The sequence below is a fragment of the Ornithorhynchus anatinus genome, chromosome 1, assembly GCF_004115215.2.
Source record: "Ornithorhynchus anatinus isolate Pmale09 chromosome 1, mOrnAna1.pri.v4, whole genome shotgun sequence".
NCBI classification, from domain to species: Eukaryota; Metazoa; Chordata; class Mammalia; order Monotremata; family Ornithorhynchidae; genus Ornithorhynchus; species Ornithorhynchus anatinus.
Genome location: NC_041728.1, coordinates 134,593,937 through 134,620,481, shown reverse-complemented (window position 1 = coordinate 134,620,481; position 26,545 = coordinate 134,593,937). Strand labels below are relative to the sequence as shown.

Genomic DNA, 26,545 nt, shown 5'->3' with positions numbered 1-26,545 from the left:
TGGGACAACCCGATGACCCTGTATCTACCCCGGTGCTTAAAACAGTGCTCTGCACATAGTAAGCGCTTCACAAATACCAACATTATTAGTAGTATTATTATTAGGACAGTGCTCTGCACATAGTAGGCACTTAACAAATCCCAACATTATTATTATTAGAAGAGTGCTCTGCGCATAGTAAGCGCTTACCAAATCCCAACATTATCATTATTATTATTAGCACAATGCTCTGCACAAAGTAAGCGCTTACCAAATCCCAACATTATCATTATTATTATTAGAAGAGTGCTCTGCACGTAGTAAGCGCTTACCAAATATTATTATTATTAGAAGAGTGCTCTGCACATAGTAAGCACTTACCAAATCCCAACATTATTATTATTAGAAGAGTGCTCTGCACATAGTAAGCGCTTACCAAATCCCAACATTATCATTATTATTATTAGCACAGTGCTCTGCACATAGTAAGCGCTTACCAAATCCCAACATTATCATTATTCTTATTAGAAGAGTGCTCTGCACGTAGTAAGCGCTTACCAAATATTATCATTATTATTAGAAGAGTGCTCTGCACATAGTAAGCGCTTACCAAATATTATCACTATTATTAGAAGAGTGCTCTGCACATAGCGCTTACCAAATATTATCATTATTATTAGATGAGCGCTCTGCACATAGTAAGCACTTACCAAATCCCAACATTATCATTCTTATTATTAGAAGAGTGCTCTGAACATAGTAAGCGCTTACCAAATGCCAACATTATCATTCTTATTATTAGAAGAGTGCTCTGAACATAGTAAGCGCTTACCAAATATGATTATTAATATGAGAAGAGTGTTCTGCACATAGTAAGTGCTTACCAAATATTATCATTATTATGAGAAGAGCGCTCTGCACATAGTAAGCGCTTACCAAATAGTATCATTATTATTAGAAGAGTGCTCCGCACAAATTAAGCGCTTAACAAATATGATTATTATTATGAGAAGAGTGCTCTACACGTAGTAAGCGCTTACCAAATAGGATCATTATTATGAGAAGAGCGCTCTGCACGCAGTAAGCGCTTCCCAAATATGATTATTAGCACAGTGCTCTGCACATAGTAAGCACTTACCAAATATTATCATTCTTATTATGAGAAGAGCAGTCTGCACATAGTAAGCGCTTCCCACATATGATCATCATCATGAGAAGAGCGCTCTGCACATAGTAAGCGCTTCCCACATATGATTATCATCATGAGAAGAGTGCTCTGCACATAGTAAGCGCTTCCCACATGTGATCATCATTATGAGAAGAGCGCTCTGCACATAGTAAGCGCTTCCCACATATGATCATCATTATGAGAAGAGCGCTCTGCACATAGCAAACGCTTCCCACATATGATCATTATTATGAGAAGAGCGCTCTGCACATAGTAAGCGCTTCCCAAATAGGATCATCATTATGAGAAGAGCGCTCTGCACATAGTAAGCACTTCCCAAATGTGATCATCATTATGAGAAGAGCGCTCTGCACATAGTAAGGGCTTCCCAAATAGGATCATCATTATGAGAAGAGCGCTTCCCAAATATGATTATTATGAGAAGAGCGCTCTGCACATAGTAAGCGCTTCCCAAAGATGATTATTATTATGAGAAGAGCGCTCTGCACATAGTAAGCGGTTCCCAAATGTGATCATCATTATGAGAAGAGCGCTCTGCACATAGTAAGGGCTTCCCAAATAGGATCATCATTATGAGAAGAGCGCTTCCCAAATATGATTATTATGAGAAGAGCGCTCTGCACATAGTAAGCGCTTCCCAAAGATGATTATTATTATGAGAAGAGCCCTCTGCACATAGTAAGCGCTTCCCAAATGTGATCATCATTATGAGAAGAGCGCTCTGCACATAGTAAGCGCTTCCCAAAGATGATTATTATTATGAGAAGAGCGCTCTGCACATAGTAAGGGCTTCCCAAAGATGATTATTATTATGAGAAGAGCGCTCTGCACATAGTAAGCGCTTCCCAAAGATGATTATTATTATGAGAAGAGCGCTCTGCACATAGTAAGATCTTCCCAAATAGGATCATTATGAGAAGAGCGCTCTGCACATAGTAAGCGCTCCCCAAAGATGATTATCATTATGAGAAGAGCGCTCTGCACATAGTAAGCGCTTCCCAAATAGGATCATTATGAGAAGAGCGCTCTGCACATAGTAAGCGCTTCCCACAGATGATTATCATGATGAGAAGAGCGCTCTGCACAGAGTAAGCGCTTCCCACAGATGATTATCATGATGAGAAGAGCGCTCTGCACAGAGTAAGCGCTTCCCAAATAGGATCATCATTATGAGAAGAGCGCTCTGCACAAAGTAAGCGCTTCCCCCAGATGATGCTTATTCTGATTATTAGCCCAGCGCTCCGCCCAGACTAATAATAACGTTAATAATGTTGGTATTTGTTAAGCGCTTCCCACGCGCCGAGCACCGTTCTAAGCGCTGGGGGAGACACGGGGGAAATCAGGTTGTCCCACGGGGGGGGGGGGGGGGCTCACCGTCTTCATGCCCATTTTACAGATGCGGTCACTGAGGCCCAGTGAAGTGACTTGCCCACTCACCCCACCCCAACCTAATTATGAAGTAGGATTCATGAAGAAGGCAGCAAAGGGGGGGGGGGGAGGGAGGCGGAGCAGGGTCGGGGCCCCGCGAGAGGCTCCCCGGCCTGAGCCTCCCCCCCCCCCCCCTCCAGACGCCTTTTTTTATGAATGAAATCCGCCCTCCCATTCATTACATAAAGCGGACGGCCCTGATTGGTCCGTCGCTTCCCACGGGGCGATTATGTAAAACCGTCCGGGGGCGGGGCCTCCGTGGCGGCCCCGGTCCAATGGGGCCGGCGCCCGGCGGGCCGGCGCGCGCCCATTGGCGGATCGGCGGGCGACGGACGCGGCGGCGGGCCAATGGGCGCGGAGGGGGCGCGGCGGCGGGCCAATGGGCGCGGAGGGGGCGGGGTCGGCGTTGCCGGCGGGGGCTCGGCCGGAGGCGGCGGAGGCGCAGAGAGCGGGAGGAGCGCGGGGAGCGGAGCCCGGCGGACCGGCTTTCCTCCCTCCCTCCCTCCCTCCCTCCCTCCCCGGTCCCGGCGGCTCAGGTGAGGGTGGCACCCCCTTCTCCTCCTCCTGCAGCCGGGTGCGAAGCACTGCGCTCCACGCCGGGCGGCGGGCGGGGCGCCGGTCCTTCCGCCCTGTTTACGGACCGCTCGGCTGGGGTGCGGAGCGCTGCGCTAGGCGTTGGGGAGAGGCCACTCCAAGCTTTCAGTCGCATTTAGGGAGGGCTGGGTGCAGAGCACTGCGCTAGGCGCTGGGGAGAGGCCACTCTAACCTGGGCGTCGCATTTAGGGAGGGCTGGGTGCAGAGCACTGCGCTAAGCGCTGGGGAGAGGCCACTCTAACCTTTCAGTCGCATTTAGGGAGTGATGGGTGCAGAGCACTGCGCTAAGCGCTGGGGAGTGGCCACTCTAACCTGGGAGTCGCATTTAGGGAGGGCTGGGTGCAGAGCACTGCGCTAAGCGCTGGGGAGAGGCCACTCTAACCTGGGCGTCGCATTTAGGGAGGGCTGGGTGCAGAGCACTGTGCTAAGCGCTGGGGAGAGGCCACTCTAACCTTTCAGTCGCATTTAGGAAGGGCTGGGTGCAGAGCACTGCGCTAAGCGCTGGGGAGTGGCCACTCTAACCTGGGAGTCGCATTTAGGGAGGGCTGGGTGCAGAGCACTGCGCTAGGCGCTGGGGAGAGGCCACTCTAACCTGGGCGTCGCATTTAGGGAGGGCTGGGTGCAGAGCACTGCGCTAAGCGCTGGGGAGAGGCCACTCTAACCTGGGAGTCGCATTTAGGGAGGGCTGGGTGCAGAGCACTGCGCTAAGCGCTGGGGAGAGGCCCCTCTAACCTTTCAGTCGCATTTGTGGAGTGCTGGGCGCAGAGCACTGCGCTGGACGCTGGGGAGAGTCCACGCTAATCTTTCAGTCGCGCTTACGGGGTGCTGGGTGCAGAACACTGCGCTAGGCGCTTGGGAGAGGCCACCTGGTGAGCACTGACTTTGTGCGGAGCACTGCGCTAGGCGGTTGGGCGAGCACGGTTTGATACTCAGTCGTTTTGAGTGAGCGATGACTGTGTGCAGAGCACTGCGCTGAGCGCTTGGGAGAGTACAGTATAGCCTGGTTCGATCGTCTTTATTGAGCGCCGACTGCGTGCAGGGCACTGTACTGAGCGCTTGGGAGAGTATAGGCTAACGTTGTTCGATCGTAGGGACACTGTACTAAGCGCCTGGGAGAGTAGACCAGAACGTTGTCCGATCGTATGGGGCGCTGACTGCCTGCAGGGCACTGTACTGAGCGCTTGGGAGAGTGGAATATAATATTGCTCAATTGGATTTATTGAGCGCTCGGGAGAGTGGTAATGATGATGTTGGTGTCTGTTAAGCGCTTACTATGTGCCGAGCACTGTTCTAAGCGCTGGGGGGGAGATCCGGGTTGTCCCAGTCTTCATCCCCATTTTCCAGATGAGGGAACTGAGGCCCAGAGAAGTGAAGTGACTTGCCCCCCAGTCCCACAGCTGCCAAGTGGCCGAGTCGGGATTCGAACCCATGACCTCCGACTCCCAAGCCCGGGCCTCTTTCCACTGAGCACCATTCTTTCAGTCGTATCGACTGAGCGCTCGCTGTGTGCAGAGCGCTGTGCTAAGCGCTTGGGGGAGTCCAGTCTGCCGCTGGGCACATTCCCTGTCCACCAGGAGTGAAGAGGGGATGGGGGGCAGGGTGTTCCCAGGAGGGACAGCCGGGATTTGGGGGGTGCAGGGAACATCTTGGAAGGGCGGGGATTTGGGGGACCTGGACAGGGACCCCGAAAGGGCCCCCGTTTGGGGGGGGGGATACGAATTTGGGGGGCTCAGAAAGTGGGGGACACCTGGTTTGGACGCCCCTAACCTAACCAGGCTGCGGGCTATAATAATGTTGGTATTTGTTAAGCGCTTCCTATGTGCCGAGCACTGTTCTAAGCGCTGGGGTAGACACAGGGCAATCGGGTTGTCCCCCGTGGGGCTCACAGTCTTCATCCCCATTTTCCAGATGAGGGAACTGAGGCGCAGAGAAGTGAAGTGACTTGCCCACACAGTTAAGTGGCGGAGCCGGGATTCGAACTCATGACCTCTGACTCCCAAGCCCGGGCTCTTTCCACTGAGCCATACTGAGGTGCGAGGGGTTTGTTTTTTTTTTTTCGAGGGGGGAGGATTAGCTACCTCCATCCCCATCGGCCTCCAATGACGGGGTGGGTGCAGGGGGGCAAAATAAAAACCTGGGAACCCCAATATTGGGGGGGGCGGGTCGCTCAGTACAGCACCAGGAGGGGCACGGGAGGGGGCCAGCTCAGTTTGGCGGGGTGCACAAGGACTGTCTTTAGAAGTTAATAATAATGATGTAGATTGGTATTTATTGAGCGCTTCCTGTGTGCAACGCGCCGTACTGAGCGCTCGGGAGAGGACACTAGGACATGAAACGCATCCCCCTCCCCCAGCGAGTCCTGCGTGCCAAGCACTGTACTAAGCGCTCGGGAGAGAACACTAGGACACCGAAAACATTCCCCTCCCACAACGAGTCCTGCCTGCAAAGCACTGTACTAAGCGCTCGGGAAAGAACACTAGGACACTGAAAACATCCCCCTCCCCCAACGAGTCGTGCGTGCAAAGCACTGTACTAAGCGCTCGGAAGAGGCCCCTAGGACATCAAACCCATCTTCCACAGCGAGTCCTGCGTGCAAAGCACTGTACTAAGCGCTCGGAAGAGGCCCCTAGGACATCAAACCCATCTTCCACGGCGAGTCCTGCGTGCAACGCACTGTACTAAGCGCTCGGAAGAGGCTCCTGGGACATCATACCCATCCCCCCCACCAACGAGTCCTGCGTGCAAAGCACTGTACTAAGCGCCCGAAAGAGGCCCCTAGGACATGAAACGCATCCCCCTCCCCCAACGAGCCCTGCGTGCAAAGCACTGTACTAAGCGCTCGGGAGAGAACACTAGGACACCCCAAACATCCCCCTCCCACGAGTCCTGCCTGCAAAGCACTGTACTAAGCGCTCGGGAGAGGCCCCTAGAACCTCAAACCCCTCCCCCACCGAGTCCCAAAGGTGTCGCTTTTTTAGGGGGCGGAGAGGTCGCCCCCCGTTTTCCCCGAGGGAGCGTATCAGCCGCCCCCGATCCTGCAGCTCCGAGTTTGATGAATGTGGGTGACTTTCTGAATGAAGCGGGTTTCTTTCCCCCAGCTCGTTCGCTCGCCTCTTTTTTTTTGCTTTTTCTTTTTTGTGAATGAAGCATTGAGCGGCTCCTCTCCTCGAAGGCGGGGGTGTAAGCAGAGCGAGGCGCAAGGGCCCCCTCCCCTCACCCCTCCCGGAGAAGTTTTCATGAATGGGGAAAGCTGGGAATTGGGTGGAAGTGTGGCTTGGGTTGGTTTTTTTTCCCTTTTTCTTTTTTTTTTTGTGAATGGGGCCCTGCGCTGAGGATCCAGTTACAGCCTCTACCTGATGCTGCTTGCTCCGCCATTCATAAAAAACCAAGACCAGATTTGGGGGGAGGGGTTTTTAATTGGATTCTTTGACTGTGTTAAAGTTTTCCTGGAGGCACAGTGAAAGGGGAATAGGAGGAAATGATTTTTAACTCTTGGTTTGAACTCGGGACGTCCCCTTCGGGCCCTTCGAAATGAAATTATCGATGGAGGGGGCGAGAGACCAAAAAAAAAGACGCGGTGACGGATTCATTCATTCAGTAGTATCGATTGAGCGCTTACTATGTGCAGAGCACTGCACTAAGCGCTTGGAATCGAAAAGAAGGAGGGGGCCAAAAAAAAAGACGCGTTGACAGATTCATTCATTCAATAGTATTTATTGAACGCTTATTATGTGCAGAGCACTGTACTAAGCGCTTAGAGTGGACAAATCGGTAACAGATGAGAGAGTCCCTGCCCTTTGACGGGCTTACGGTCTAATCGGGGGAGACGGACAGACAAACGTGATTCAGACTGGCCCACCTGAGGCAGGCCTTGACCCATAGGAAGCGCTCAACCAATATCATTATTATTATTATTATTATTTGAATCTAGACCGTGAGCCCGTTGTTGGGCCTGGGTTGTGTCTGTTCGTTGCTGAACTGTGCTTTCCGAGCGCTCGGTACGGTGCTACGTAAGCGCTCGGTGAATGCGACGGCACGAATGAATCGGTTCTTTTGTGGCCTTTTGAAAAGATATTGGCCGTCGATCTTGAAAAGCGCTGCAGCGTATTTCATTTCGGGCCTGAAAATACTCTCCACCTCCCCCCCCCCCCGCCGGCCGCTTATTCTGTGAGGCTGACAGATTTTTGGAGGGGGTGGGGAAGGTGTAAGCGGAGAAGGCAGAGTACATTCCTCCCTGCACTGCTCAGTGTTTCAGAGCTTCTGCTTAGACTTTGGTGGCACTTAAGAAGAGGCTTTGGTCTAAAATAGTTTTAGAGCTGTGACTGAAGACTGTTACTTGCTGACCTGTATGTCCCGCTCACTCTCTTCCCCTTCTCCCCCCGCCCACCTTCTTCCTTCTCCTCGAGACTGACTTTTAAAATAAGGGGCTCTCTCTTCCCCGCTTTCCCAAAGAAACCTCCTCGTATAAAAAAGAAAATGGAAGGCTGGATCTGTCTTCGCACGTTGACGAAAACTCGACCCGTTTCGAAATACAGATCTCTCCGGTGCAGTTGCCCACTAGAGGACTCCTTATTTTAACTTTGCATATGCAGGTTATAGGAAGGAAAACTGCTCTCTGATCATTTCCCCCTGCTAGAGTGAGCTAGAATTACAAGAATTGCAGCAGTAAAAGCAGAGGAGCTGTGTTTTGCCAGTTCTCTGTTGGCTTTTCTGCCCGTCCTACGGAGGACGGAGTACAAATGTGAAAAGGTGTCCGGAAAGGCAGTACGGTACCGTCTTGTTTTGTTCCCTGCGAACTTGAGAAACCGCCTTCCTTTCTTAACCTCTTGGAATCACCGAAGAGTTTAGTCGCGATTTTCCTGACGTGTCCGGGGCCCCTCTCTGGCCCCTTTGAATACGTTCCTCCTCCATATTTAGCGTGTACTAAAGCTTCCACCCGCTCCCCAAGTTTCCCAGGCAGTCTCTTTTATGGAACTGTTTGCTGCTTTGATAAATGTCATTCGAGGAGAGTTGAGGCGGGAGCTTTTCTAGGGTTAAGTTAAACCCGCTTTGACTTTCCACGAACTTATTGCTAATACTGACTTTTTTTTTTTAAAGCCTTAACGGTGGAACTATTTGGGATTTGTACGGTCAGGGTGCCCTCCCCGCCTTTTGATCCTTGCCTGTCTATGGAAGTTTGCTCCTTTTAAGAAGTTAGTGAGGTCACTAGGTTGCTATGGAGAGTTATGACATCACAAACAAGAGGTAGGACCTTTCTTGCGTTTGGACAAGAAGGGATAGGTTCTGTGAAAATGAAGTTGAGTAATCATAATCAGCAGATGATCTAGGGCAGGAAATCTCGAGAAGTAAAGGTTTCGTCTTGGGCCCGCGTTAATCTGGCCCAGCAGTTAATCTCTACAGCTCGCACAGTAAGTGTTCCTTAAGTGTCACCAAAGAAAGGAATGTTCTCTCTTGGGCTCAAAGAAACAGCAATATGTGATTATTTCATGGCTTTATCTCTCTTTTTTTTCCTGTTTCTCAGTCTGGAAACTGCCAACGTCTATAGCAAGAGGACCCTTTTCCCCCTTGGAATTGCTCAATGCTGAAACCTTTCAAAGGGATATTAAAGTCATTGGAAGCACAATGGATGGTTTTTATGACCAACAAGTCCCTTTTATGGTCCCAGGGGTGAGTCTTGTGGCCCTTCCTTCTCCCCCTCCCCTGTTTATTTTTGTCCTTCAGATATGAGCATTCTCCTAATTTGTTTTAGTGCGTCCCTCCTCCCGAATCCCCTGTGTTTCAGAGGAGTCTCTCTTATGGAACTCGTTTGTTTTCTTCAGAAATCTCGTTCAGAGGAATGTCGAGGGCGGCCCGTGATTGACAGGAAGAGGAAGTTCTTGGACAGTGATCTGGCTCATGATTCAGAAGGTCTGCAAGTTTTCCCTCGTATTTGTTATGGTTTCTTTCAAATTGGCTCCATTGTGAGTAGAAGGTAAAGACCTTCTACCCTCTCCTTCCCGAAAAACTTGCACCTTTTCATGTTGTTTTCATTTTATTTTCAATTCCAGAGTTGTTCCAGGATCTCAGCCAGCTCCAGGAGGCTTGGTTAGCTGAAGGCAAGTTTCTCAGCTGTCCTGTTTTTTTTCCAAAGAAAATCTTTCAGTGTACACTTTCATTGAAATTGAAATGTCTAAATTGCAATTTTTTTTTTCCAGCACAAGTTCCTGATGATGAACAGTTTGTTCCAGATTTTCAGTCTGATAACCGTAAGTCCTTTCTTAGTTGCTGAACTTTTTGCTGAGAAATCATCCGATGACCCTACTTTGGGGGCCTGATGAGATTAGCTGAAATGCCCCTAAATCGTTTTGGTTTATGTGGCCCTATCGCTAGACTCCGAAAGGGTGGGTACCCAGTTGCATGGCTTCGTATTTGGGCTGTCTGCTTCGCTCTCTTCTCCCTTGGCTGTGTCGTATTCAGCTGTTTCAGGTTTTCCCATTGCAGAAAAAATTAGATGGATTTCTGAGAAATTCAGCCCCACTTGCTGGTAAATCAGGAGATGTTCCAATCGGGTGTTAAACCGCCCCTTCTCCCCCCCCCCAAAAAATCACACTTCTGATCTCGAGAGCGAAAAGGTTACTTTTGCGGGGCGGGGGTCTTCTTTCAGTGCTGTCCTCAACAGGTTTTTGAGCTTTTACGGTCCAAGGGAGTCTGTCAAGGACAAAGCTGGCTGGTGAAATTTGAGCAGCCCAGAGCTACTCTAGGGACCATTAGTCACTGGCCAGTGAGCATGTTTAAGAGAAGATTGGAGAAAATGCTGCCTCTCTGGAGAGTTGCATCATAGAGAAAATCATGTCTCTTAGTCATAGTTATGATAGCAAACACCTGAGCCAGGCAAGAGGGTACGGTTTCTGCTTTTGCACTAGACAGACGGCTTGCTCGCTTTGTATCGTTGCTGGCAGAAAACGCCGGATGTGTGAATTTGTGCGCGCGCGTTCGGATGCACACATTTGGGGTGGTTCCTTTGGGTCATGCCGGTAATAGAGGTTCAATAAAAGGCGAGATGTTCCGAATCATTAATGGAAATAGCGTTGGTCCCAACTAAACATTCTTTAATAATAGGCCTCCTTTCTAAGGCACACTGCCATGAAACTTTAAAAGGGAATAAAACGTAGCCTGCAGTTGAATGGTTTCCTCAGCTTTGTCACAGCTTGCCACGGAGTATTCTATATTAAAGTAAATGCATGTTAATTATTGCTCTTTGATTGCTTTAAAGTGATTGGGAAGCTTGCCACCAAACTGCTAAAGACAACCCGAATTTTGTATTTTCTTTAGAGATGAAAGGCAGAGGATTTGTAGTTCAACTTTGTTCTGTGTTGACAATCTGGCCCAGCCCTCACAGTTCTTGCTTGGAGCAGCATAAACTGCAGTGGTGTGGGAGGCGGCTGTTTTGGCAGAGACGCTTTGAAATGCCTTTGACACTTTTTTTTTTTCTGGAGGGGATTGTTGTTGTTTCTTCCTACCCTTAAGAGCTAGGGAGGAGAGAGATTGGCTACTCCAAATTGTGATAATTTCAAAACTAAAATAAATCATCTTTCAAGGTGTTGGCGAGCACATTCTAGATACAAATGAAGACACGTATATATCTAGATATTTTTATATCTAGATATAGATACACACACGTGTATATATATATATATATGTATATATATATTCTTTTGTGGGTACACACTGTAATGATGCCATCAGGACATGTTCTTCAAGCAGATTTTGACTGTCTAAAAATAAATCCAGGTCAAATAATAGGATGTAGGAAGGCTTCTTAATGTAAAGAAACTCTCCAGCTTATATATAACATGGCTTGATTCAGTGTTAGTTTTATAAGCCCAGGACACTCTAGCCTTGTGTCTTTAAAGGTGATGCCGAGCGTTTTATCACTTTCCCTTGCACGTTGCTGTCTAATTTCTAGGGAAAGAGCCTGGAAAAGGACAGGCCCCAAATGTATTTATTCGCCAACAAGAACTTGGCTAAAATACAAGTATGGGCCGGTCTCTCCTTTAGCCGTTCATTCTCATTATTTGCTTAGACTGCAGTTCAGAATCACAATGCAGTAATACCGGAGCTGGCAGACTAAACTGCTGGGCAGTACACTCTTTCTTCTCTCTGAAAGCATTTAGTAGGATTTTATTAAAGACCCAGCCTCCACTCTTGAGTGATCTTCTGGAAGGTCACATGATTTCACCACAGGAGGGGGAGAGAGTCTCCTTCAAATTTAATGAAACTTGGCTGGGGGGCAGTTAGAATCTCCCAAGAAAGGACAACTTCATTTTGTGGTGTAAAACCGTCCCCCCCCCCCCTTCAAAATCACTGGCCCTGCAGTTACCCGAGCCCGAGGATTTTTAACAAATGCTCTTCTGAGGACCGCCGCAGTTGACATTCAACCTTTTTCTCTGAACAGAGATCTAAACTTGCCTAGTTTTCCTGTGAGGATTAAAGCGCTCGGGATTGTAGAAAGTAGTTTATCGCCAAAAATAGGATCCAGGGCCGTTAAGTCCTGGAAGCTTCGCTTAAATGACAAAGCGTATTTTGAGGGAGGGCGCCTTCCCGACTTGCCATTTCTGTCGAAAGGCTATCGTTTGCCAGCTGCGGAGCAGCGTGGCCTAGTGGAAGGAGCACAGGCCTGGGAGTCAGAGGACCTGGGTTCTAATCCTGCCTCCGCCACTTGTCTTCTGGGTGATCTTGGGCAAGTCACTTGGCTTCTCTGGGCCTCAGTGACCACTTCTTCTCTGTAAAAGGGGGATTAAGACTGTGAGCCCCTTGTGGGACGTGGAATCTGTCCAACCTGATTAGCTCGTATCTACCCCCAGTGCCTAGTACGGTGCCTGGCACATAATAAGCACTTAACAAATACCATAAAAAAGTTAGCTCAGTAAGTGTATTCTTCTTGACTGACAGAGGGTCATCGGTTGTAGTTTTCACTTAGGTCCTAGAGGTAGAGTGTTGTCCAGACCGCGGCTCTGGGCCCTTTGGAGACCTACAAAGTAAATTTCCTGTAATTTTCACCATCCTCCTCTTTGTTCCGAGCTCAGCATCGTTCTCATCTCCCAGGACGCTTCTAGGGTGGAGAATTTGGTTTAGTCGATAGGATGAGAACACGAAGGAAGAAAAATATGGCAAACTCATTACATTTCGACTCGAAAATTTTCTGAGAATGTTCTGAGCAGTCTATGGAAATACATGCAAAGTAGATGATACTTTCATGCACCCACCGCCTTTCTGTTTCATATGTGTGACCTTGGGCAAGTCATTTCTCTGTGCCTCAGTGCCTTTATCTGTAAAATGAGGATTAAGACTGTGAGCCCCATGTGGGACATGGACTATGTCCAACCTGATTAATTTGCATCTGCCCAGTATATAGTACAGAGCCTGGCACGTATTAAGTGCTTAAAAAAATCATAGAAAATATACCTGAATATATGACTAGGAACTTCCTAGTCATTAAACACCCAGGTTTGTCTGATGGCATGCCAATGCTTTATGCTTTTTGAGTTCTCTGTTCTTGTCCTGACTTTGAAAACTTCTCTCTGACTCCGGTTTCTCCAAAGTTCAGATTTATTTTTTCCATCCTGTGTTAAGGAACTTTCGAGGTGGATGAGAAAAGGGCCTCAAACATTTCCGAATATAAAGCACCCTATGTAAAACAGAGCAGACTGAGGTGATGCAGAAATGTGCTTGACATTCTCACAGAGAATTAATAATAATCATTATGGTATTTATTAAGAGCTTACTATATGCCAAGCACTGTTCTAAGCACAGGGGTAGACACAAGGTAATCAGGTTATCCCACGTGGGGCTCACAGTCTTAATCCCCATTTTACAGATGAGGTCACTGAGGCACAGAAAAGTTAAGTGACTTGCCCACAGTCACACAGCTGATAAGTGAGGGAGCCGGGATTAGAACCCATGACCTCTGACTCCCAAGCCCGTGCTCTTTCCACTGAGCCCCGCTGCTTCTCATTGTATTTGGAAGCAGGCTTAGGTAGCTTCCTGGCATTTGGACCTGGGGGATGCTGGGCAGACAATTATTGCTCCAGTCATCTCTTTTCCTTAACTCCTACCTGGGTATTTAATAGTATTGCTAATACCGTAAAAGGCAATGTGCAACGACTGATTTTTAAAGAAGAATTTAAATCCGCTATGGCAGTGGCCGGTGAGTGGAAGGCAATCTGCTACAAGTCAAAACTTAACTTGTGCTGGGCAGCAGCATCATGGGAGAGAGTCGGGGACGGAGACTCAAGTTGACTGCGCGGAAGGAGGCGGTGGTCAACCACTTCCGCATTTTTACCAAGAAAATTATGAATCCACTACCAGAACGATTGCAGATGGAGGTGGGGCGTTCTGGGAGAGATGTGTCCGTGGTGTCGCTATGGGTCGGAGACGACTCGACGGCATAAGACGAAGACAGGTCTTCCTCATCCCCTACAACTGGGGGAGACGAGAGTGTTTAGGGCAGTGTCTTAATTCAGGATGACTGTGTGAAGTTGGGGGAGAGTAAACTGGAATAAAATGGGCATCTTAAAGTAGTAGAGTTACCTGTAACAAAATTAAATCTAATCCATCAATCGGTGGGGTTTACTGAGTGCTTATTCTGTGCAGGGCACCATACTAAGGGCTTGGGAGAGTTCAGGACAATAGATTATAGACCAAATTAAAAGGTCGTGGGTTCTAATCCTGACTCCGCCACTTAGCTGTGTGACCTTGAGCAAGTCACTTAACTTCTCTGTGCCTCAGTTACCTCACCTGTAAAATGGGGATAAAGACTGTGAGCCCCTCGTGGGATAACCTGATTTCCTTGTATCTCCCCAGCGCTTAGAACAGTGCTTGGCACATAGTAAGCGCTTAACAAATACCAACATTATTATTATTATCCCTGCCCTCAGGGAGCATACTGACTAGAGGGGGAGATAGACATTAAAAGAAATTACAGATGGATAGGTACAAAGGTGTCCTGGTGCTGGGGGAGAGTTAATATCAAAGCGCTTATTTGATACAGACCTGAGGGTATCGGCTATGAAGAGGGAAGGCTTAGATGGGGAAATGAATGGAAGGCCTCTTGGAGATATGATTTTAGTAAGGCTTTGAAGATAGAGAGAAAATACGCCCTCCAGCCTGCCCCCGCCTCCCTGCCCCCCCTCCTTTTGGAGGTACTTTTTCTCAGATCTAATTTCAAAGAGCATGGAAATAACTAGAAGGAAGTAGAAGTAATTTCCTATGGGCAAGCTAATTAACTGATAGGACCGAATTTGCGGAACTGCCGAATTTTAAGGTGTGGTTGGAGAACAAAATCGATTTTTTTTTTTTTACTAGCTCTGCAGGAATTTCATGGTCTCCAACGGATCTCGTGCCTCAGTTTATTGAGTTGTGCAGTGATGATCATCTTTCATGGGATTTCTGTACCGGTAGGAAGTGGGGGGGTTGGGGTCCCAAGACCCCTGATCATCGCACTGTCCAGATGCAGCTTTAGGGGCCAAACATTTATTTGTTTTGTTTTGGTTTTGAAGTGCATTATCTGAAAGGGCCATTATAACTACCTTTCCAGCCCCCCCATCCCCTTCCCCTGACACCCCCCCCCCCCCGAAAGGTGAATAAGAATTAGCTTAAAACCTGGGGAAGGAAAGGTTATGATTAACTCATTTTCAAGCCCAAAGGATTCCTTCTAGCCGTATTTGTCTCTTCAGAAGTACTTTTCAATGTCATTAACTGCTTCATGGAAGAGGGAGAAGGAAGGTGGAAAGGTCCGAAGACGACCCGGGAAAGCAAACACCTGCTTACTCATCCGACCAGAATGAATTAACAGCCCTAGGCATCTCTTGGCATCCTCTTTTTAGCAGTGGGTCCAGTGAAGATCCAATCCCGGGACTTTAGCGTCTGAATTCTGTTATGTCGTACTCTCCCCAGTGCTCTCTTCTGCACGCAGTAAGCGCTCAATAAATCGATCGATTGATCTGAAGATCCCATAGGGTTACCTCTCTGCCAGAAAGAACCACTGCGATTTCTCCTCCCCTCTGCTCCCGGCCCACCGTTAGTTTACTTTGCCTGTTTAAAAAGCTGAGAAGAGCAGAGTCTTCCCAGAATCTTCCTTGCTCTTATTCCTGTTCTGAGCTGTATAGTGGGTCCTTTCTCTTCATCTCTTTTTGAGACAAGAAATTGGAATGGAGAAGTGTTCTTTCTGATCTGGCAGGCCAGGCATTTATGCAGAGCCCTAAGGTACCGTATCCTGAAATGAATCCAAAAGGTTCAATTTATCATCCGCTCTTGAGGTTCCTTCTGCCTTGCTCCGTTTAAAAGGGAAGATGTGGCGAAGATGGAGAAGAGAAGGTGTAGAAACCTCATGCCATTCGCTTCATGCCAGTTCCATCCCGGCAGTATCGCTTTCTTGGTTCGAATCCCTGGAATGAGATGGCGAGGATTTATTTTTTTTGGTCCTCTAACCTTTCTGTAGAGAGACTGTTCCCACACTATTGTGTTCGCCTTTTAATTGTAGTGAAGAACATTCGAGTTGAGAGGCTGAAAGCACTCAACGCACACACAATGTGCCCTTGAGGCATTTCTAGCCCCATCTGTGCCAAAGTAGTTTTCCAGTTGGCATCCAGGAAGAGCATCTTGTCGTGTTTGTGACTCCTATCTCTTGGTCAGAAGCCACTAATGCCGATGCCAGTTACCGGATTAGCTTGCTTTATAAACAAAAAATAGGTGTATTGTGAATTCCAAGAGTTAATGTACTGGCTTGTCCCTGTGAGTTATCCCGCTTATACGATATCAAAGTAATCGTCACTCAGTACTTGAGGAGCCCCTGTGTGCAAGGCCCTGCAGAGAAGCAGCAGCAGAGAGAACCCAGGCCTGGGAGTCAGAAGGTCTTAGGTTCTACTCTAGGCTCTGTCACTTGTCCGCTGGGTGACCTTGGGTAAGTCACTTCACTTCTCTGGGCCTCAGTTCCCTCTTCTTTAAAATGGAGATTAAAATCGTGAGTCCTATGTGGGACAGGGACTGTGTCCGACCCGATTTGCTTGTATCCATCCCCGTGCTTAGTACAGTGCCTGGCACATAGTGAGCACTTAACAAATACCACAGTTATTATTATTTTTACTACCAAGGTCCTGGGGGATTTTTGCCCAGGGTAGAAAAGGAATCCTTGCACTCCAGGAAGGTACGCTTTTTGCAGATGGTTGTGGGCAGGGAACGGGTCTGTTTACCGTTATAGCGTACTCTCCCAAGTGATGCTCCACACACAGTAAGCCCTCAATATGATAGACTGAATGAATAGTAAAATTCATTTTCTCTCGTGGCTTTCCTCAACTCCCATAACCATCCTGGGTGATGATGGCTTCTGATCTCCCTTTCCTGAGCCCCCACAGCAGTTCAGCGTGGCTCAGTGGAAAGAGCCTGGGCTTCGGAGTCAGAGGTCATGGGTTCGACTCCCGGCTCTGCCACTTGTCAGCTGTGTGACTGTGGGCAAGTCACTTCACTTCTCCGTGCCTCAGTTACCTTATCTGTAAAATGGGGATTAACTGTGAGCCTCATGTGGGACAACCTAATTACGCTGTATCTACCCCAGCGCTTAGAACAGTGCTCTGCACCTAGTAAGCGCTTAACAAATGCCAACATTATTATGTCTGTATCTGAAATTTATATTAATGTCTGTCTCCCCCTCTAGCTGTAACCTTGTTTTGGGCAGAGAATATGTCTGTTCATTATTGTATGGTACTCTCCCAAGCGCTTAGTACAGTGCCCTGCACACAGTAAGTATTCAATAGATACGAATGACTACGAACCTCAATATAGCTAAATCCCGGGTGTTTTCCTACTCCCCTTGGTCACCCCCCCCCCACTTTTTTATGGTGTTTGCTCAGCGCTTACCATGCGCCGGTCACTGTACTAAAGCCCTGGAGTAGACACAAGCTAATCAGGTCCACAGTCCACATCCCATATGGGGCTCACAGTCGATTCCCATTTTACAGATGAGGTAACCGAGGCCCAGAGAAGTAAAGTGACTTGCCTGAGATAACAGAGCAGACAAGTGGCGGAGTGAGGATTAGAACTCAGGACCTTCTTACTTCCAGGCCTGCGCTTTATCCACTAGGCCATGCTGCTTCTCACTCTCACTTCTCAGTGGTCACACATCCACTTCTAGGCCAGGAACCATAGTAGAGAGATAAGATAAGAAGGAGAGGGAAGAAGAGGCAAATAAAGAATTCCAGTGGCCCAGAAGTAATAGAAGTGATCTGGGAATAGGTCATGGGTTCTAATCTGAGCTCCACCACTTGTCTGCTCCGTGGCCTTGGGCAAGTCACTTTATTTCTCTGTGCCTCAGTTACCTCCTCCTCAGTTACCAAAGTGGGCACTGTGACTGTGAGTCCCATGTGGAACGGGGACTGTGTCCAACTCGATTTACTTTGTCCACCCCAGCACTTAGGTACGGTGCCTGGCACGTAGTAAACGCTTAACAAATGCCACAGTTATTTTCATTAATAATAATAGTAATGGGGTAAGTAATGAAAGGGTATATTACCCAGTGTATTGTTTGCTCTGAAGGTACCGTCCTTCAGCATGGATGATTGAAAGCTGTCTCTCCATTTTGGTGAAGATCGACAAGTGAGTGGTGATGGAGCTGATTGTGAGTTTGCAGAGGAGCTGTTTGTTTGGAAGGCAGTGAAGGTCAGTGGATAGAGCACGAGGCTTGGAGTCAGGAGACCTGAGTTCTAGTCTCAGCTTCACCATCTGCCTACTACATGGGACAGGCCCTGTGTTCGATCTGATTATCTTGTATCTACCGTCACGTGAAGCACAGTGCTCGGCACACAGTGCTTAATAAATACAATCTTCATCTCTGAGAAGTAGTGTTGCCCAGTGGAAAGAGCAGGGGCCTGAGAGTTGGAGGACCTGGGTTCTAATCCTCGCTCCGTCACTTGCCATTAGACCACACTGCCTCATTAGTCGATCTTTTTATATTTGTGTACCTCATTAGAATGTAATAATAATAATTCTGGTACTTGTTAAGCGCTTACGATGTGCCAAGCACTGTTTTAAGCACTGGGGTAGATACAGGTTAATCAGGTTGGACACAGTCCCTGTCCCAGATGGGGCTCCCAGTCTTAATCCCCATTTTACAGATGAGGCAACTGAGGACCAGAGAAGCAAAGTGACTTGCCCACGGTCACACAGCAGACAAGTGGAGCTGGGATTAGAACCCAGGTCCTCCTGACTCCCAGGCCTTGGCTCTATCCTCCAGGCCACTCTGCTTCTCTGACTCTTTCAGAAGTTTGGTCTTGATCTAAAAGGCAACCAGGAGCTACTGAAGAGATTTTTAGGATGGGGAAGTGATTCTTGAGAGTGGATTTTGGAGGCTATGTCATAAGGTAGATCGGAAGAGGGACGAGATGGAAAGCTAATGGAAAGGCTATTGCCAGGTTCCGGAGAGAATTGAAGCAGAGGATTAGAGAGGAAGAGATGGACCTAGGAGATGTTGTGAAGAAAGAAGCCACCATGCTCAGGAGAAATTTGCTAGATTTGACTCTCGTAAAGTAGTATAATTTCTCTTGTAAGGAATTCTGGTTGCCAGACAGCTCAATCATTCTTCCCAAAGATGGTAATTCTAACTTTGAAGAATCCCTTGAGAAGACAAACCAGTTTGTTGCCATTCTTTATAATGCCTTCAAAGTCAATTTCAAAGTCTGCCTTTTCCCACCCTTCCACCCCTCAGCCTTCCTCCCATTTTATGTGGCAAGGGCATTTAGGGGGGGCATTCGTGTCTCCTTACCTGAGCTAGGAGATGCAGAATGGACCTGAGTACGTTGCTTGGATAGGCAGCTGTTGCCTCCCTGTCATCTAGGGGAATGAAAAGCCCGGCCATGGGAGTCAGAGGACCCGGCTTCTAATCCCGACTCTGGCACCTGTCTGCTATGTGAACATGGACGAGTCGCCAAACTTCTCTGTGCCTCAGTTCCCTCATCCGTAAAACGAGGGAACCGTAGACGGTAGGCTGTAGACCGTAAGCTTGTTGTGGGCTTGAAATGTGTCTGTTTATCGTGTATCGTTCTCTCCCACCGGCTCTGGAAGAGTACAGTGCTCTGCGCACGGTAAGCCCTCAGTAAATTCGACTGAATGAATAAAATGGGGATTAAGACCGTGAGCCTCACCTGGGACTTGGACTGTGTTCAGCCTGATCGGCTTGTATCCACGCCAGCGCTTAGTACAGTGCCTGGCACGTAACACCTAACCAATACCATAAAGAGAAGTTGGCTCACCAGAATCAGGGGCTGCTTTCAGCCCCGTACAAGGAACCGATCCCATAAAACCTTGCCCGGCGGATCCCTCGGGGACCTACTCTACCGAAAGGAAAAACCCAGGGATCTGGGGCGGATTCCCAATGCGATGATCCCTCTAATGGAAACCAGGCTGCAGAGACAGCCCAGGGTAAGGAGAGATATCACTGAAGCATGTTGCTCTTTGCTGGTAGTCAGCAGTTGTGTTTTGGACAAAGCAGCACAAGTTAGTTTTTCTTTTGCCTGCCTCTATTTTTTTTATTTTTTTTTTTGCCAGAGGGCATTTCCGGACCTCACTACAGGCCTACTTGTGCAATCATTCAGGATTTCAGCAAGTGTTCGGCAGGGCAGAATCCTAGGGAGCAGTGCAGGCCATTCCAGCAGTGTTTGAATTTCTTACATAAACCCTTGCACGCAGTTTGAGCTTCCCTGTGCAGACAGCTGGTCTCTGTTATGAATCTAAGTGTGGTTTCCCTTTTCTTGTACCGGAGCGCTGAGTGGAGTTATTTCCCCTCTCCTCCCTCCCACCACCCCCTCCTCATTTTCCCCACCCCTCCACCCCTCTCCCATGAATGGAGCATTCCAAATTGGTTGTGAATGGAGGGCGGTGCCCACTTGCAGACTTTTTCAATGAATAACCAGACCCCATTGTGCTGCTGGTGGAAAAACAACCAGCTCGAACAACACAGAGACTGTTAGGAAGGAGCATGCTTGTGATTGGCAGCTGGAGGGCCTCCAAAATTAGTTTCCTTTGGCTTCCCTGCTGCTTGCCGTTCTGCAAGGCTGGGCTTAATGGAGGTTATAGTTTGCTTAAAGTACTGCCCGTAACCCTCGAAATGCTGGCTGGGCAGCCCGAAACGGGGGCGGGCGAAAGAAAGCAGCCGCTTGCTGACCGAGGGACCCATGACCACCTTAATTCCCTGATCTCGGAATTCTTGGAAAAGGGATTAATTTTTTTTTACACTTATTTTCTCCCTCTACCCTCATTCGGATAGGGTTTTCGTCCTTTAACATGACCTCGGCAGTCATCTGTCCAAGGACACGAGCTCTAAATCCCGGCTCCGTCACTTGTCTGCTGCGTGGCCTTGGGGAAGTCACTTCACTTCTCTGGGCCTCAGTTACCTCATCTGTAAAATGGGGATGGAGGCTGTGAGCCCCACGTGGGACAGGGACTGTGTCCAACCCGATTTGCTCGTATCCACTCCAGTGGTTAGTACAGTGCCTGGCACATAAGCGCTTAACAAATGCCATAATTATTATCTAAAATCAAGCATGACAATAAAGCCTGTTGTTGCTCATCTCAACTTTCTTTCCATATAACCCAAGGCAACACTTTCACCTTGCTGAGTCTGTAGAAGCAGTGTAGTCTGGTGGAAAGAGCACCAGCCTCCGAGATGCAGGAGGCCTGGATTCCAGGCCTGTTGTCCCAATTACCTGCCATGAGAACTTGGGCAAGTCACTAAACTGCTCTGTGCCTCGATTCCCTCCTCTGTAAAATGTGGATTAAATCCCTGTTCTCCCTCCCTCTGTGAGTTCCATGTGGGATAGGGACTCAGCACTTAGTATTATTATTAGTCTTGGATTTGGGGAATCTTTTTTATGGTATTTGTTTTGTGTCAAACACTATTCTAAGCACTGGGGTAGATACAAGCTAATTAGGTTGGAAAGAGTCCCTGTCCCACATGGGGCTCAGAGTCTAAGTAGGAGGGAGAACAGGAGAACTGAGGCAGAGAAGTGAAGTGACTTGCCCAGGGTCACGCAACAAACAGTTGGCAGAGTAGGGATTTTAAATCCAGGTCCTCTGATTCCCAGGCCCATGCTCTTTCCACTAGGCTGTGCTGCTTAAATCTTCTTGGGATTGCCATTATATTTATCCTAGCATGACTTAGTGGATAGAGCACGGGTCTGGGAATCAGAAGGACCTGGGTTCTAATCCCAGCTCCACCACTTATGTGCAGTGTAACCTTGGGCAAGTCACTTCACTTCTCTGGGCCTCCGTTCCCTCATGTGTAAAACGAGGATTGAGACTGTGAGTGCCACATGGGACAGGGATTGTGTCCAACCCGATTTGCTTGTCGCCACCCCAGGGCTTAGTACAGTGCCTGGCCGCATAGTAAGCACTTAACAAATATCCCAATAATTGCTATTATTATTAGCCAAATCCTTCCCACTTCTTTCTTAGCATCTCTTGGATCCCTCCCTGGGACCACAAGCTTCATTTGCTCCTAGTTAGTAATGGTATTCATTAAGCTTACTGTTCACCTTCAATGGAAGATAAGCAGATTAAAGGATTCCCTTCCCAGGAGGGACTCACAGTCACACATGTAGAACAATAACACTGAAATGCAAAACAATAAATTAGAAATTGAACAGTGGAAGATAACAACATCAAACTAAGTCGAGGGAGTCTTGCTCTGTACTTCCTCCAGGCAACAGTCTACACTCCAGCATCAAATCCAGATCCCAGAATGGTTTCACTTCCTGAGTTCTGGGGCCCTGCCAAGCCCCAGGAGAGGAGGGAAAAGCAGCGTAGCCTAGTGGGTAGAGCATGGGCCTGGATGTCAGAGAACTTGGGTTCTAGTCCCGTCTCTGCCCCTTGTCTGCTGCGTGACCTTGGGCAAATCGCTTCACTTTTCTGGGCCTCAGTTACCTCCTCTGTAAAATGGGAAGTCCCTTGGTGGGGAACGTGGACTGTGTCCGACCTGATGAGCCTGTATCTACCCCAGGGCTTAGTACAATGCCTGGCACAGAGTTAATACTTAATAGAGACCATTAAAAAAAAAAATTGAAAAGAGGAGCCATGAAGTGGCCTACCTCAGCCACCCTCATTTCTATGCCGTGTAACAGAAATGTACAGTTGTCTCCTTTCCACTGGGTAGACCCAGGAGGTACACAAGATTCAGGCAGGTTTAGTTGAAAACCCTCCAATTGCAACTTGTGCTTAGTTTTTTTTTAATGGTATTTAAGCCCTTACTTGGTGCCAGGCACTCTACTAAGCCCTGAGGTAGGTACCAGTCAATCTGGTTGGACACAGTCCATGCCCCACATGGAGCTCCCACTCTTAATCCCCATTTTCCAGAGGAGGTAACTGAGACACAGAGAAGTGAAGCGACTTGTCCTAGGTCACACAACAGACAAGTGCCCAGGTCCTCCTACTCTCAGGTCTGTGCTTTAATCATTAGACTACGCTGCCTCTCGTTCCTTGGGATGCTCTCTCCTTATGATGAGGAGCCCCGAAACAGAATTTGGGGGGTGTGGGCACCCTGACCTAAGCCCGTCTTGCCTGTCTAAGGACTCCAGTTCACCAGGCTGCATCGACATCCCTTAGGGAAATCTGGAATCTACAGAAGCCTCCATAGTGCCTGGTTCAGAACCACTCATCCGTTGGACACTCAATAAATATCTCTTAATTGTGATGATCTCAGGATAAAATCCACTTGAGAGAGGAAATTGGTAATTGCACTTAGGTTAATGAGCCTACGGCCTTAGGAGTTTCTACTCCTAAACCTCACTGCCCCCAAGGTCCCTTCCATTTGATTGTTGCCCCAAGATACGTGACCAGGCAAGGTTTGGGATTTTCTGAAATATATCCCTCCCCGCATTAAATGGATCTTGGGCAAGGATGGCTCGCCTTCCTTGTTAAAGCGAACAGGCCTGGGCAGATAGTTTTCTGCGGGGAGGGGTGGCGGGCTTTGAAATCTCCCAAGAGGTAACTCTAGCTAGCAGCTGGACAAGTGGCTGTGAATATTTTTGACTCTCTAAGGAGCAGGGACCATGGTGTTTTGCAGAACCGGACGCTTTGCTTCATGGACTCTTTTAAGCTCCCTGCCTACGTGAAAGTGCTTTTCACACAGGCCGCACAATCAGTAGCCAAGTTGGGGCTAATGCCTTGAGTGCTTGTCTTATGTCTCGTAGTCTAAAGTACAGTTCTCTACCCACAGCAAATACGATCCATAAATACGATCGAATGATTGAATCTTGAGAAGTCATTTTACTGGCCAGAAGCACTCATCAGCACTTAGTACAGTGCCTGACACATAGTAATTGCTTAACAAATACCGTAATTACAGCTGCGCCTTTTTTTTTTAAAGTATTTCCTAGACATGCACATTCTTGAAGCTTAGCGTGGCTGCCTTTCGGCTTTGTAGAAATAACACTGCATTTCCAAGCGAGACTGTGAATTCAGTAGATGATCTTAAATCTGGAAATAGCTGAGCAGCGTGGCCTAGTGGAAAGAGTTAGAGGACCTGGGTTCTTATCCTGGCTCAGCCACTTGTCTGCTGTGTGACCTTGGGCAAGTCATTTAACTTCTCTGTGCCTGTTACCTCATCTGTAAAATGAGGATTAAATCCTACTCCCTCCTAAATTAGACTTTGAGCCCCATGTAAGACAGAGAATGTGTCCAACCTGATTATCTTATGTCTACCCCTTCATTGTTCCCTTTATTCTTCCCCTCTCCCAGCCCCACAGCAGTTATGTACATATCTGTATTTATTTACATTAATGTCTGTCTCCCCATCTAGACTGTAAACTCACTGTAGGCAAGCAATGTCTCTATTGTTCTATTGTACTCTCCCAAGCACTTAGTACAGTGCTCTGCACACAGTAAGTGCTCAATAAATATGATTGAATAAATGAATACACCAGGATTTAGTACAGTGCTTGGAACATAGTAAGTTCTTAACAAGTATCATTAAATGTATATATGTATAAATTTAAATATAAATACATAGTTATAAATATATATTTATACATATATGCATTTAATGATACTTGTTAAGTACAACAAGAAGCATAACTGCACCCAGGCAGTTATATAAATTTGCAGCCGGACAAAGGTTGCCTTCAACATTATACAAAATATTCTGTAAGATCATAATATAATAAGACACAATCACAGTCTGAAAGTATTTTGTGGTCTGAGCATATTTTGTATAATGGAAGTCATAATGCTATCTGTTTGTTTTATTAAAATTTAGAATAAGCATTTGTGGTCCGTATCTAAAATTCAAAAGTATCAAAAATCCACATATCGCTTGTTCCCATTGCGTCTGCATTTTTGAGCCACTATACTGTTTTCTGTAGTTGTTCTTGAAGGACTCTTGTTTTGCTTTCTTTAAAAAAGAAGAATGCCTTTGGTTAGAGAACCAGATTAAGCTCGTATGAATTTTTGGTCTTTACGGTTAAATAATGCAGCTAATTTGAATTTGCACTAGAAGGCTTGGGGTGAAATTGCTTTTCAGAGATAGTTTGTTGCCAAATGCTAAACTGTTTTAGAACATATTTAGAATTAAGACTTGAAGTAATAGCGTTCAACTAATAACCGTATGGGCAAAATCGGACATCTCTTCCTTCAAAAAGAGCATTCGTTTTTTTACGTGACCTCAGTGTAGAGAAATATAGTGCTCATTCTATCTGTATGCAGATATATTTTTCTCTCTCCCCCTCTAGACTGCAAAAGCCCATCATGGACAGGGAATATGTCTGCCAACTCTGTTGTACTCTCCCGAGCACTTAGTACAATGCTCTGCACAGAGTAAGCGCTCAATAAATACCACGGATGATTATGATCTTTAGGAAGGCTGGGGTGGACTTAAACAGCAACATTAAGATTCTGGAGATAGACATTCTGCTTCCTAGCTCAACCCCAGGGCTCACTGACTTTAGACAAGACATCTTCACCTCTCTGGGATGTCTGTCTCCCCGCTTCAAGACTGTGAGCCCGTTGTGGGCAAAGATAGTCTCTATTTGTTGCCGAATTGTGCTTTTCAAGTGCTTAGTACAGTGCACTGCACACAGTAAGCACTCAGTAAAAAGATTAAATGAACCAAACTATTTCCTGCCCCTCTAGCAGATGGCATTGAATCCATTTTCCAAAGGATTTGAGCATCTTCTCAGTGAGGTAGTGTTAGAAAAGAGATGGTCAACCTATGAACCTTTGTTCCCAAACTCTTTATGTGGTCAGGGAAAAAAGTCTCTTGGATAAAATTATAACACACAGGTGGGAATGTTATTTCAGAGTGCAAGAGGAAACATGCGGGTGAAAAATAGTTGCCCAGAAGAAAAAAAACACTGCTCTGGGAACTTAGACTCCTTATCGCCATCAACAAAAAAGTATTTACTGAGTTTCCATGGGGATTTAGGCTGTGGGTTCTGTCTTCGAGGAGTTTACAGTCTGGAGGTAACTTTTAATCAAGTGACCCTATCCCCTTCTGGTCTTGTGACCCTGGACAACTCTTCACGCTCCTGTTCTAATTTTCCCCTTCTGTAAAATGGGGCTACACCCGCCCATCTCTACCTTCCAAAGGGTTTGGAGACTAGCTTAATGTATATGAAAAAAACCCTGAAAGCAAGTAAAAACAAGGAAATCTGAAACAACAATAGTCCATCTGAGCTAAAAAAAAAAAAAGTACCACTTTAGACATTGTTCACATTTAAGTGCTTTTCCTGAGACCTTTCTAAAGAAATAGGGATTTTACACCTGTTGGGATTACACAAGGCTGCAGGAAACGGGTTGCCCCAGTACTATTCTTCTAGCCAGGATGTCCTCTACTTCACTCCAAGGCTCAGCCTTCCCTTGTGGGGAAAGTAGAGGAGAGGCAGCATGGCGTCGTGGATAGAGTACAGGTCTGGGAGTCACAAGGTCATGGGTTCTAATCCCTGTGCTGCCACTTGACTGCTGTGTGATGTTGAGCAAGTCATTTCACTTCTCTGTGCCTCAGTTTTCTTATCTGTAAAATGGGGATTGAAACTGTAAGCCCCACATGGGACAGGGTCTTTGTATCCACTCTGGCATATAGTTAATAAAGTGCCTGGCATACAGTAAGTGCTTAACGAATACCACAGTTATTATTACTAAGGGAGGGTTGCCTCAACCTGATGGTTACTTGCGCTAGGGGTTGTGGAGAATGGGAGTGTGGGGAAGGGAGAAGAAGAGGAGCAAAGAGTAAGCACGTGAGTCTTACTGAGATGTGATTAAATGTGTTTGAAAAAGTCAGAAAACAAGGCAGTACTTGCAAAAAGAAAAAAGATAGGTACCTTTGGAATCGAATAGAAG

At 47.3% G+C, this 26,545-nt stretch overlaps 1 protein-coding gene across 6 annotated transcripts in view; it reads left to right on the top strand.

Moving 5' to 3' along the window:
• Positions 1-3,083: 3,083 nt before the first annotated feature.
• The window catches only part of ETV5 (ETS variant transcription factor 5), a 96,683-nt gene continuing 73,221 nt past the window's right edge, over positions 3,084-26,545 (top strand). For 2 of the 6 annotated variants that reach the window (XM_029068365.2, XM_029068346.2), the window contains exons 1-5: positions 8,449-8,598; positions 8,712-8,857; positions 9,010-9,097; positions 9,238-9,285; positions 9,385-9,435. In XM_029068365.2, the coding sequence (XP_028924198.1) occupies positions 8,813-8,857; positions 9,010-9,097; positions 9,238-9,285; positions 9,385-9,435 (232 nt within the window). In that variant the 5' untranslated portion in view covers positions 8,449-8,598; positions 8,712-8,812. Of the gene's footprint in view, positions 3,133-5,198; positions 5,222-8,446; positions 8,599-8,711; positions 8,858-9,009; positions 9,098-9,237; positions 9,286-9,384; positions 9,436-14,539; positions 14,626-26,545 lie in introns of those variants that run through there. The other 4 variants (XM_029068351.2, XM_029068358.1, XM_039913017.1 and 1 more) reach the window with 4 other exon arrangements.